The sequence below is a fragment of the Mangifera indica genome, chromosome 2 (assembly GCF_011075055.1).
Source record: "Mangifera indica cultivar Alphonso chromosome 2, CATAS_Mindica_2.1, whole genome shotgun sequence".
In the NCBI taxonomy this organism is placed as follows: Eukaryota; Viridiplantae; Streptophyta; class Magnoliopsida; order Sapindales; family Anacardiaceae; genus Mangifera; species Mangifera indica.
In genome coordinates, this window is record NC_058138.1 from 15,331,345 (window position 1) to 15,344,240 (window position 12,896).

General features: G+C 34.6%; 1 protein-coding gene across 8 annotated transcripts; it reads right to left on the minus strand.

Moving 5' to 3' along the window:
- Positions 1 to 703: 703 nt before the first annotated feature.
- LOC123208441 (alpha-glucosidase 2) lies at positions 704 to 11,757 on the minus strand. 8 transcript variants are annotated; one of them, XM_044625970.1, is made up of 26 exons: positions 11,631 to 11,720; positions 10,267 to 10,303; positions 9,935 to 9,983; positions 9,297 to 9,415; positions 8,486 to 8,777; positions 8,288 to 8,356; positions 8,066 to 8,203; positions 7,716 to 7,833; positions 6,812 to 6,894; positions 6,534 to 6,629; positions 6,140 to 6,308; positions 5,924 to 6,066; positions 5,762 to 5,848; positions 5,347 to 5,532; positions 4,957 to 5,124; positions 3,982 to 4,102; positions 3,811 to 3,880; positions 3,297 to 3,384; positions 3,061 to 3,181; positions 2,738 to 2,931; positions 2,556 to 2,664; positions 2,248 to 2,403; positions 1,985 to 2,087; positions 1,552 to 1,731; positions 1,260 to 1,405; positions 704 to 1,040 (listed from the first exon to the last, which is right to left on the minus strand). In XM_044625970.1, the coding sequence occupies exons 4-26, from the start codon at positions 9,395 to 9,397 to the stop codon at positions 847 to 849; spliced, it is 3,132 nt and encodes a 1,043-aa protein (XP_044481905.1). In that variant the 5' UTR covers positions 9,398 to 9,415; positions 9,935 to 9,983; positions 10,267 to 10,303; positions 11,631 to 11,720; the 3' UTR covers positions 704 to 846. The 8 variants fall into 8 exon arrangements, with proteins under 8 accessions (XP_044481905.1, XP_044481907.1, XP_044481904.1 ...); XM_044625972.1 differs by lacking the exon at positions 10,267 to 10,303 and adding an exon at positions 11,390 to 11,476 and having other exon boundaries at positions 11,631 to 11,646; XM_044625969.1 differs by lacking the exon at positions 10,267 to 10,303 and having other exon boundaries at positions 11,631 to 11,757.
- Between the last annotated feature and the right edge of the window lie 1,139 nt (positions 11,758 to 12,896).

The following is a 12,896-nucleotide window of genomic DNA, read 5'->3' on the forward strand; positions in this document are numbered from 1 at the left end:
TAATGATACTAAGAAAAAGTTTAAAGATTAGTTATTTATAATGTCTATTCGACATCAATTAACAGTATTAAATCGACAAATTAAGATGAATATAAACTAATTTTTTAAGTGATGTTGAATAGACAATATAAATAATTCTTAATTAATTAATTAGTATTCACCTTATTTTCAGTCTAATATTATTAAGAGTTAATTGTAAATGTCGGTTCTGGCTCTGGACCTACACTGAAGTCAAATTTCTCGACTCAGTCAAACAACTTCAAGACGAAGCTCTGTGATAACTTTGCAAAAGGTTCTTGTACCTTTGGCTACAGATGTCACTTTGCTAACGGAGCTGAAGAATTACGCAAATCGGTGATATGAGGGTTGATGGTGCCCATGGCCTGATTTTCTTCATGTTTATCCCCTGTTTTTAGGACTATTAATTGCTGTTATAGCTTATTGTATTTGGCTTGTTTATGGTTAAGGTTTTTGTTTTTCCGGATGCAGAGACGGACAAAATTACATATGCACAAGAATTTAGGTTTTTCATTTAAAGATTTAGTGAGATGGCCTTTGGCAATTCCTTGTACAACTCTTCTAAATGAAAATGCCCGTCTTTGCAGGACATTATTATATGAAACTTTTATTTCAGGCATGTCAATAAGCTTTACGTTTGATTTTCTTTTTCCATTTAATATTTAGAAATAATACGAATTGAGAGTTATTAAATTAATCAATACTGTTGTATTGAATTTCAGATCAGAGAGGTTTTCATTCCATTTATTTATAGGGTTTACTGACATTACATTCTCTTGCAAATAAAGAAAGTTGTTCGAATATTATTCATAGAAAATCACCGAGTTGCTAAACGATATTTATCACCTCATACTCATGGCAAATTCTGAGAGGTGATTGCTTGGAGACCGGCCTCTCTTCAGACCACAGTTCCAAATTGACTCTGGCTGGTCCCCAGTGGATGTAACACTTGTAAACTTCCTCGGCGTTAAATCGATTCACAAGCCCCAAACCGACACGCCCATCCACTAAAGTCCATTTGCCTGGAATGAAAATCACAATAAAACCAAAATGAATCAATGATAAATAAAAGGGCAAAGAGACAAAAATGAACATAAATGGATCCAGTTTAGTCCTAGTTTAAAATTTCTCCAAGCTATTGTCAATGTTCATCCATCTGTTGGCTCAGTTTATTGATTCTCAAATCTAAATGGTCTGGCAAATATTCTTTTTCAAGTTAAAGAAAATATAGAGAGTATCACCGTTGGGCAGAAGGTCTCCTTCAAAAAACTGGTCCCCAGATTCTGGCCACACTTCATGCTTAGACCCATTGACGGAGGTAAATGAGACAAAAGATTCTGTGGGATGCATAAGGTTGAACGTTGGGTGGACTCTTATGCATATCAGCCTGTACACAAAATACATTGTTGAAGGTATGCATGATGCGAATGAAATGTGGAGAGTTGAATATATTACTAAATGATTCAGAATTAGCGTTTTTACCAGTAAACATTACAAAGATTTAAAAAAAAAAGAAAAGAAAAAGGAGCATACCTTGAAAATCCACCAGATCCGGCACCTACTTTGAGAGCTCTAATGCTAGAATCAATTTGAAAGACCGTCGGATTATTTTTAGGCATGGTTATCTTCCGGTCAAGAACCAGCCCACCACCGATATCAAGTCCTAATAGAAGTGATTTCTCCTCTCCAACATCATCATGCACAAGATCCCTCCTACAGAAACATAAAACAACAGAAAGTTTATAACATTTGGATTAAGCATACTGCTATTAGCTTGATTTTCTCCACCGTCAGTTAAATAAAACAAACATGTCTTAGGGCTATAGTTACCAACACATACAAAAGGATAACTCTATCACAAATATCTCTATGCAGTTCCATGTTCATCAAGTAATATATCAGAAATATTAAAATTATGCTCCTTCAAAAAGGAAGGTGCTTTTTGATGTACTAGTTAGCAACTCACTCTAGCACATTGTATTCCTCAGTACACCCAATAGACCGGTATTCTGTACCACAGTATTCTTCATATCCATCAATCTCAATCCTGCTACAGAGCCACTGAGATCCTGTAAAATACAAATAAATTTGAAGTCAAATGATCAGCACTTACGATCACAACACCCATTAGAAAATTATCACTCAGGCTAGAGGTTAGTGTGTGTAACCTAAAAACGAACTTTGTTTCTTGAACCCTAAATTGTACACCACACAACAGATTACATGTACCTGAAGGGAGGTGTTCCATGGAAATAATTCTACCCCCAATCCATGGAATAACTTTAAGAGCCCAATCACCGCTTTTCAGTTCAATGGGGATTTTTGAAAGTTCCATTCCCATGTGCTCAGAAACCCTTTCCGCATCTGGAATTGGCTTCGCATTTCCTGCATTAAACAATCACTCATCAGAATCAATGGATACATTGACTGAGATCGACTGCACTACATGAAGCTAGTTTGAATGAAAGTTCAAGATACTATTGAAAGGAAAAAAAAAAAAACTGAGCACCAGACAAAAATGGCTAAGCAATATTTACTCAATCGTCTCTTGTACTGCTCTTTACTAGCAGACATTAGATCAGAAATTTCATTTTCTGAAGGCAGTCTAATTTGCAAAGCCTCTCCATCCATCCCACATGTATTGATCTGTTAGAGGAAAGTTAGATTATTAAAAACCACTGAAGACATAATTTAAACTCTCAATGAATGTAAGACTCACCATTGCACCTTCACCAAGCAATAACTTGACATTCAGATGTCGTTGTGGCCTCTTCCAAGATCCTTCAGTTGCAGAAATTCTAACAGTAACCACTGATTCTTGAAGCTCAGCCAAATAGTGTGTCAGTAGATATTGACCTTCAGTGAATCCATATCCATCACCATCATCTTCAAATAGAATACCTTTTGCTTTTCCTGCAAGTAAAAAGAACCGACTTATATAGCAGCTAACAGAGAGCAGCATAACATCATTGCAGAAAGTTGGAAGAGTTAATCTTAAGTGGTTCTATTCATTTACTGAAAATATTGAATGCGTAAAAATACCATTTTCATCTAAAGCCACAAGAAGTGTCAAGTCATCCGATGGATCAGATTCACCAACATGCTGATAAGGAGGACCTACAGGTATGATAGATCCACCTTGCAAAAATAAAGCTGGTAAATCCTGAAATACCAAAAAACAACCAAAATAAAACAAACTTCTAAAAACATCAGGAATTGTCAAGGAGTACAAGATAGTCCACAAAAAGATGTACACAAATTTCTCCAGGAATGCATACCGGATGTGAATCATCGAAATCAAAACTTTGCCAAATTCCATTCGGCAATGTACATTGCAACTTATCCAACCTCTGATCAGGCATAGAGCTAATCAACAAGAAATTGTGATGTTAGTATATTTAAAGTAAACCATAAAGTTCTCTAACTTAACCCCACTCTCAACAGCATATGGTTGCCATGCTAGTAGATAGCATCCGGTAGTAAAAGTTCAAACAGTTTCAATATGTAAATCCAAAATAAAACGGATCAGAATCTGATATTGCAGAATAAGAAGGAACTATTGCAGACTTCTGTGACACTGAAGGCCGTAACTTAAAAAGCAATCTTCAGCAGCAAATGAAAAAATGCATTTCAACGTATGGAAAGGTTTAAAGTTAATAAAATATATGGTTAAACCTTAATGTGCTACAAATATATTCTAAAGGATAAAGAAAATTAAAATTGGAAATTCAGATATACAAATACAACTATTGTTCCAGTGTCCACTATTACTGCATAGAAGAAAGCAAGTACCTTGCACAAACTAAAAGTGAACCCAACAAAAACGAATTTTCAAGTGTTCTCAAGCTGGGATCTTTTGGATCTGCACAAGTAACAAATATGTTTAAAATCCAACATTAAAAGAGTAACATATTACATGAAGCACCTCAATGGAACCATATTAATCAAACTACATAAACCTACCAGCAAAAAAGGTAGGAGTTGCCACTGGAATGCCTGTTGTATGAGCAATATAAAAGAGAGTGTATATGTGTGGTAAAAGGCGGTAGCGCCTCTTTATGGCTAGGCGACAAACTTCTTCACACTGATCAACAGACCAGTAGTTAGTCTTACATATTAAGATTGGCAGTGGATTGAAATCTAAACTCAAAGAGAATCATGGCTATTTTCACCCAAATAAAAAATAATACTATTCCAGGTGACTACAAGCGAAGGATTCAGGCAGTGCTTTCTACTCATTTTATATAAATTTTTTAGCCCAGCTCAATATTGTTGGACTACTCACTATACATAATTTTATTTCCCCAGCTCTTGGTTATGCCAATTCAGATGATGACCATACAGCACTAGCTCTGTTTCTCCCCCGGGAGATTGATTTCTTTTGAGGACAAGCAACATATATTTCAATCAAGAGTTTCAGCAAAGTAATGCAACATGTTTGTCACCAAAATTACTGAGACATTTCTGCTCTGGCATCCTCTAGTTAAGGAATTACAATCTTCCCTCCTTTACTGTGATAACATAAATGTTATACAAGTTTTGAGTACTTTTGTTCAGTAAGCAAACCCATCACATCAAATCAGTTGCCCTTCAATTAGTCAGCATATTATCTTGCTTAAATATTCTAGCTACCCATCTCCTGAAAGATTTTCAAAATATTTAACACATTTTCAAGATTTCTTTAAGCAAAGGATTTTTTCTCCAAAGCATTTAAAGCAATAATTCTGTATATAGTGAGGTCTACAAATGCTAATTTTCCAACATATATTGAGTTTTTTTCACAGATCAATAATAGTTCAAAAATACATATTCTCAAAACTCTAATTCGTAAGACTGCTGGCATAGTTATTAATTGAAGTAACCAACAGACTCAGTTTTACAATCAGAAAGAAGGTTATTATCAAATTGCTCTACAGAAAGACAAAGCTTTGGATATACCTCCTCACCAAAGGACCAGGGTTCATGGTCAGTTGTGCCTGTTTCAGAGTGCCCACGGCAAAAAGGAAACATGGCACCTATACCCATCCACCGTCCAAAAAGTTTGGGCGTTGCGTTTCCAGCAAAACCACCAATATCAGGTCCTGAAAGTGGTTGACCACTCATTCCCTGAACACAAAGTAAGCCATTTATTAGAGCATAGAAAATTACAATTCCACTGTAGCTAAAGATCACAACATGCAGCTCTAAAATTTTTCTAAGTTGAGAAAGTACATTGTGCACAAATGGAGGAAAAGATAGATAAAGGCACAACTTGTAACAAAAGGCACAATATATTTAGTGTGTAAAACATGCTTCCTACAAACAGCAAAAACACCCAAATCTACTTACCAATTGAAGTACCATAGAAATAGACATATGAAGGTGCTCCCAATTTGAAAGATTATCTCCTGTCCATGTTGCAGCATATCTATGGCTACCAACAAATCCAGCTCTGGTCAGAACAAAAGGACGCTTATTTTCATCAGCTAATTTCATGCCTTCATGTGTAGATCTTGCCATTAACATGCCATATACCTAATATCAGCAACCAATATCAAGAAATCAAGTTTTGAAATGTCTGGTGATATAGAAAGTACAAAGAAGTACAGCCATCATAAAAAAATAATTTATTAAGTGGATGGCTATCTTTATGCTGGCAAAACTTTTACTGGATTAAAGAGGATGTATTCAAGTTAAAATTGCCAAGAAAAGAAATGTACAGCATGTATCATAAAAGATACCAGACTAGAGTTGAAGACTATACATTGTGATAGTGAGAATGATTCTGGCAACCTCCAAGTTCTTTATCTCCATTGTGAATGTTCCTCTCAGGCATTGTCTTAGTTACTGACTGCAAGAAGAATATAATGAAACCAGTATACAAATAGATAAAAGCCCATCAAGCAGAGGCAAATGTAAGATTTACCTTGAAAACAGCTGGCTCATTCATATCATTCCATATACCATCAACTCCACAAGAAACAAAATCCTTAACCAGACTTGCCCACCAAGAACGAGTTTTTGATTGTGTAAAGTCAGGAAAGACACAAGGACCAGGCCATACCTCCCCTGAAAGATAAACATGGGTAACTTTAACACCTCAACCCGGACAAAGATTTAATACCAAATTAAGGAAATATACCAACAAAAGGTGTTCCGTCTGACTTTTTAATCCAGACATCATTTTTTGTTCCACTATCATACACAAAATAACCATCTTCATGCTTGATTCCAGGATCAAGCATCCAGATAGCTTTGAAGCCAATATGGTGCAGATCCTTTACCAAAGATTTTGGATCTGAGAAACGCTCCTGCAAGAAATCATTATAACACATTTCAGCTGTCAAAATGATACTTTTAGATTTGCCATTTCACCTAGATTTCCTCTTTATTTCTTTTTATTCTTGCTTAAAACATCTATCTATATAATAAAATAAAATAATAATGAAAAAACCACTGAAAGAAAATAACAACTATATATGAAGGTTTATCAATTCCAAAAACGGATACCAATTGATTGCAGTTGTCATCCATACCTTGTTGAAAGTAAAACAACGAAAACCATCCATATAGTCAATATCCATCCATATGACATCACATGGTATACCCTTCTTGCGAAATGTTTTGCTAACCTACAGATGCAAATTGGATCAATAATGAGAAAATGTTCAAAAACAGAAGTGTTGGGCGAACAAACTTTAGACATAACAAAACTTAAAGTTGTTTTCTTCATAAATAACAGCAATCAGAAAGAGAACCTCATTTAGAGACTGCATTTGTCAATCTTGATCAGTAAGAACAAACAGATACCAACCTCAAGAACTCTCTGATCAGAATCATAACTCCAACGGCACTGGTGATAGCCTAAGGACCATTTTGCAGGCATAAATACGGTTCCTAATGAGAATGTCATCAATTATACAGCATTAGTCCCAATCATAATAACATCAAAGAACCAAATAAAAGAAGATTCAAAAAGCTACCTAAGCATTAACCTATATGCCAAAAGGCAGCAATTCTCTACAAGTGATAAGCGATGACAATGCAAAATTGAAGACAACTTTTTCATGACCATCACTGCCCAGTTTAGCCTGAGAATGCTATCAATTTTACTCTAGACAGTAAATTACAGGCACACTCAAGGAAACAAGGTCATGCACAGATAAGAACTTATAAATAATAATATAAGCAATGAATTTAGAGTAGTCAAACCATCAAGTGCAAATGCCAGAGTCAGAGACTTGGTGTTACTCAAACTTTTTAACCTGTCAAACTATTATTTGTTACTATAAATGAGCAGGAGACACCAAAACCCCCAAAATATAGGCACACAGACACACCATATCTACTTTATCTAGAGAATCTGAGCTTTTGGACACACTCACACATACATATGCTGTTATACTTTGAGTATATTTGCATATGCTGACTAGAACATCCTACGTTTCTTACAGAATTGGAGGTTCAGGTTTTCAGAAGTCTCCCTGTGATTATCAAATTCAACCGGTCCTCCAGTGTTCAACAAAGCAAACTTTCAGTAAGACAACTGTCTCAGAAACAAAATTTTAAATGACATTGAACATGATAACAACAAAAGAGTTAACTTGTGTTACACATGCACCAATTAATAAATGGAAGTCATCATGGTATCATAAAAAACATATAAATAAATATGGAGCACTTGAAGAAATGAATGCCTGGATTGTCTAGGAGATTACCAGTTGCATGAGACAGGGAAACCAAAACAGCAGAGGGAGAAGTAAAAGGACCAAATGTAATCACGGGATATGGGGATGGAGCAATGAACTGTATAGTTGATTCTTTTCTCAGATCAATCTGCCAGCAAAGAATGGGGTGGTGGACCATTAACAATGTATAAATATATGTAAATCATAAAGTGTTGAAACAGTTTTACTTTTGTTGAAATACTCTTAATCCCAAAAGCTTAAGAAAATTGGAAAGCACCCAACAAAAGCAACTAAGCTCCTGACATCTTGGTCCATCAGGCTCTGATACTAGGTTGGGGCAATAATAACTAAAGATCTTCACAAGTGGCAGGACACCCCACCTCACAACACCTTGTTGTGTCAGCAAGAACCCCCAATGCCTCTCCATTTGGAAGGACGGCAAGCACCCAGGGATGTGACTGGTACAAGGATGTAGTTCCAGGACCATAACCATATGCATCTGTATTCCATGTAAAAATCTACAGAAAAAGGAACATCAAATTTTTGAGAGCAGAAATATGTTTTACTATTGGTATTTAAAAGAAGTTTAAAACAAAACTCACTCTCTTTCCCGTCCGTTCTAGCTGCCCACTGACTTCCCCAGTTCCATAAAACGAGGTACCAACAGGGAGCTAAACCAGAACCAAATCCACCAAATTAATGATGGTACAGAAAAACACATAACAAGTAACATAGGTTATACACATCACAAAAAGCATTTTAGGAGGTAAAATGTGTCAAAAGATAATATAGTAACTGACCTCAAGTTGTACAATCTGCTGGTCCATATGAGATTTATAGGTTGGGGTATATAAAGGGGCCTTATGAGTCATGATTGGCATGTCCCTATCCTTGTTATTTACAAAAGAAAGACTGGGACATGCTGCACCTCTATCATCCACAGAACAATCAAATCGGAAAACCCCATCCTCCAAGATAGGTTGAAAAATCATATCCCCTGAAACATCACCTGTGGTGATCACCTTCCCTTTGTAATCTGCCATTCTAGCTATCACTCTTCCACCGATTAATTTCTTGTTCAGTCTCCACTCTCTGCATGTCAGTAATTAGTAATGGGATTTAAGTTAAATTTGTCTTTGTGTTAAGTATTGTTACGATAGATCGACTTAATTTTGTAAATGTGTGACTGCATGTGTCTTAATGGTGTGCTTACCTCTTTCCCTCACTAAACCAGAAGAGTTCATATTTCTTTTTCTTTAAATTGAACATCAGCAAATAATTCCACATAATTGTCCCCCCAAATGTTAAGTATCATGGTTTATATTATATTATTTGTTAGTAAAATCTTGAAAACAATAGTTTAACCATAATTATTATGTACTGTAATTCAGCTGTTTGATTAAAATTATCTATTTCACTGATATATTTACACATTTGTTTTATAGTATATATTTTTTTAAATTTTTTTCCAAACCTTTTGGCAAATTAGTTATTTGGATATCAGAAATATAAAATAAAAAAGAATTTCATAGCCATATTTCGAACATATAAAATTGCAAAATTCTTTATAAAAAACAACACCATCTAACAATAACAAATTAAAAAATGTACTTGACAGGGTTGATCTGCAATTTGGTCTTGAAGCTGTAGCATGAAAACTTGAACCGAGGTTCTAAAAATATTGCTTGATGGTACTTGATTTTGCTTTGCATTATCAAGAAAGTGAACCGCTTCATCATCATATTGAAAAATAATGAATCAGCAATTAACATCTTTCAAAGAAATTTCATGCAATGCATCTTTTGAAAACAAAAACGGAATACGACAAGAAGCCATTAACTAAAACAGAATCTAATACCAGAATATATTCACAAGAAAACCAGAAAGGACCACAAGTTTAAAGATATTGTAAGTATCTGCAATTCACACATACTGATAACCTCCGATTAGTATATTTAATATCAACAATATTTTTGAGTAAAAGATTAACCAATAAATCATAGCAAATATAAACAATAAATATTAAGCCAAACTGAAAAAATGCCCATTCATTCCTCCATTCCAAGTGCAAATCCTACTAAGAGATGACTTAAGAAAAAACATGAAAACCAGATTTAAGAACACTACATCATCATCTGTTCTGCTGTCAACAATATGACAACAAACACACACTATCAGAGAGCTTCATGAGAAGCACCAATTCACAAGGCACAGAAAAGCAATAATTTTGCTCAAAATTTTTCACCAACCTCAAGCCAACGGAAAGTCCAATAGTGGCTTTTACACTTCGTCAGAGATCTGAAATGGTAAAAAGGACTTGAATCAAGAATATCATCTATGTCCACAAAACAAATTGATCAACTTCAGCTAGTTTTAACTTATGCAAACTAAAAGAGACATCTAAGCAAATGGTAAGCACAAGAAGCCAATGCACAATCAGAGATGAAATTTGAGTATGAACTTCAACTCAAATAGTGCTAACTAATATAATAAAACAGAAATCAACATATGAGTACTAATCACATCGTCAAAGTAGAAATTAATGGATAAGATGGAAATTTTGCATCTCAAAGTCTGTTACCAAGTTAATCCCATCCTTTGAGTAGCTGAACTGCCACCTATTTAAATAAAGTCACGTGTTACTACTGAGCAACTTCATTGAAGAAAGGAAGTGCACGCATGACAACAACTCAACCTTACAACATCCTAAGGGAAAATTGTCAAGAAAAACTTAGAGAATAGACCATACAAAAAAATTCTTTTTTTTTTTTTTTTTCTCTCTGATCACCCATAAATCTTTGAACATGCTTAAAAACTCAACTTTAATACTGAGACCCTTGCCAAACTTTAAAATTTTTAAAAAGAAAGGAACTCATGGCTTTTCATCAAGGTGTTTGTTCACTGTTGTTTTCTGAATATTGTTTCTTATTTTCAAAAACAAATTGCTAAATCAATTTTCAGTTTTCTGAATAGAAGTTGAAAACATCATTTGGTGTTTTTAGTTTTTGATAACTAATCTTTTCATAAAAATTGGGATTGCTTTGTTTTTATAGGAATGATAATGTTGCCCAAAAAATATAATTTACTCTAAACATATAAAATGACCTTCAGTAACATTCAACATCTTAAAACCTCAATGCTTAATGATAGTAAAATATTGTCGTAAATTATTAAAACACCATTGCACATCATTAAAAACAGCATATCAGTAAAGTTACCAGTCTAATAATATATCAAGGCCATATATTGAATTATTTCATTCTTTCTCAGCTGAGTACTTCTACGCATATTACACATACAAAAGATGGATGCAAAATTATACATACAAAGTAATGTGACAATGTCCATCAATTGACACATCATCCATCCTTGTTTAATGAGTTATTTTGCACCACATTATTTTGTATGGGAGACTTTTTATGCAAACTTTTCACATGTAGTATTATTATTTTCAAATATTGCACCAAACAGATTTTCTCATTTTCATAATACTCTTTCCACATAGAGATTTGCTAAAACCAAGGTTAGTAAACAGCTACACCATGAAATTACATAAACATTCAAAACAATGGGTGTTAAAATAATTGAATTAACAGTAACATAAAAAAAATAAGTAAGGCTGAAAATTGATCAACAAAAAGTTGTAAGAATTAAAATTTCATTTCATATATTTTTATGATTATAACAACAAATCCATATATTACGGCTCCAAATTGACGAGCAAAAGTCGTTCCCAAAATGTTAATAATGCGGCTACTAAGCAAATTCTTTATAGGCGTTTGATCAAGCACCTATCAAGCAACGTCAATTGATTAGATGATAAATAGACTACAATTCAGTCACATAAACACGATCGCAGCGAACAGAATCAAGAATGAGGAGTATTTCAAAATTTAATAAATTAGAAAGTAAAAAGAAAATAATAATAATGATAAACCTCTTCACCTAACCGAGAGTCTGAGCCAAATTAGGGAGAAGTGAACTGAAGAGCCACTGACAGTGAGACTGGCGGATAGAACCAAGATCGGGTTTTATTTTGGGCCAAATAGCTCATTCTCCCCTCCCCTTCCCCCCAAAGTATGCTGATTTTTCCAGGTTCCCCCTTGGCTTATAAAATCCCATTTACCCACCCATGGTTGTTTAAATCACTTAATTTTAAGGTCAAATTGAAATTTAAGGGTTAAAACTGAAAAAAAAATTCACTTTTTTTTTTTCAGTTAAAACAAAATTTTTTTTTCAGTTTTAATCCTTAAATTTCAATTTTTTTCTTTTTCCAATTAAATACTGTTGTATGGTCTTCTCCGATCGTCATTTCCTCCATGTATGTACAATAGATGTGGTTGAGTTTTTTGTGAGTTACTCTTTTTTTTTTTAAATCTTTACTTTGAAGAATTCTTAATATGAAGAATTCAGTATTTTCTTTCTTACTTTTATTTTCGAAGATGAGGAAGAAGAGACAATGATTCCTTTATCACTTTGTAAGAAGAGGAAGAAGAGAAAAAAAAGTTATAAAGAAGAAGAGAGAGAATTTATGCATAAAAGATTGAAGAGGGGTATTTTGGGAAAGGTGATTACTGTTATAGTATATTTATGAAAGCTTTAGAATAGATGATATTTTTGTATACACGAAATAAAATAGTGCTAAAAATTTCAATTTCCCTTATCGTTTTGTAGTCCAACACTTAAACGACGTGTTATTTGTTTTAGAAAATACAACATGCCTTGACGTTTCTGTTTGGAAATTTGTTTTGTGTGCCCTTAAGAATGGTATTTTATTTAGGCCAAACGACTATTTCCCACCCAAGGTATGCTGTAATGACGAGTTTCCACCCTTTAACTATAGAAACACCAAACACCCACCCATGGCCGGTTAGATTTAACCAAACCCTAACGGTGGTAAATTTAATTGCATTTCCCCCCCTAAAAGTTTAAAAACTAACATTTTTTCCCTAAGCTAAGTTTGAAAATATTGCATTTCCCCCCCTAGGGTTTATTTCCAAACCCTTCCAATTTCCAAACCCTTTTCCGTCGCTTTCTCCGGCGCCATCACCGGCCGTCTTCCCCTCCCGACGGTTTCTCTTCCACCGACGGCGCCTCTCAACTCGACCTCAACGTATCCGACGCAGAGATAAGCCGTCTGGGAAGACGATTGTCTTCCCAGATGAAGACGACTCGTCTTCCCAGAGGACGACGAGTCGTCTCGTCGTCTCG

Coding starts and splice junctions, on each gene's coding strand:
- LOC123208441 (XM_044625969.1), bottom strand. CDS start 9,397: ATGCAAAGCAAAATCAAGTACCATCAAGCAATATTTTTAGAACCTCGG. Junction 8,357..8,485: donor AGCAGATTGTACAACTTGAG/GTCAGTTACTAT, acceptor GTTCTGGTTTAG/CTCCCTGTTGGTACCTCGTT. Junction 3,881..3,981: donor AACTCCTACCTTTTTTGCTG/GTAGGTTTATGT, acceptor TTACTTGTGCAG/ATCCAAAAGATCCCAGCTTG.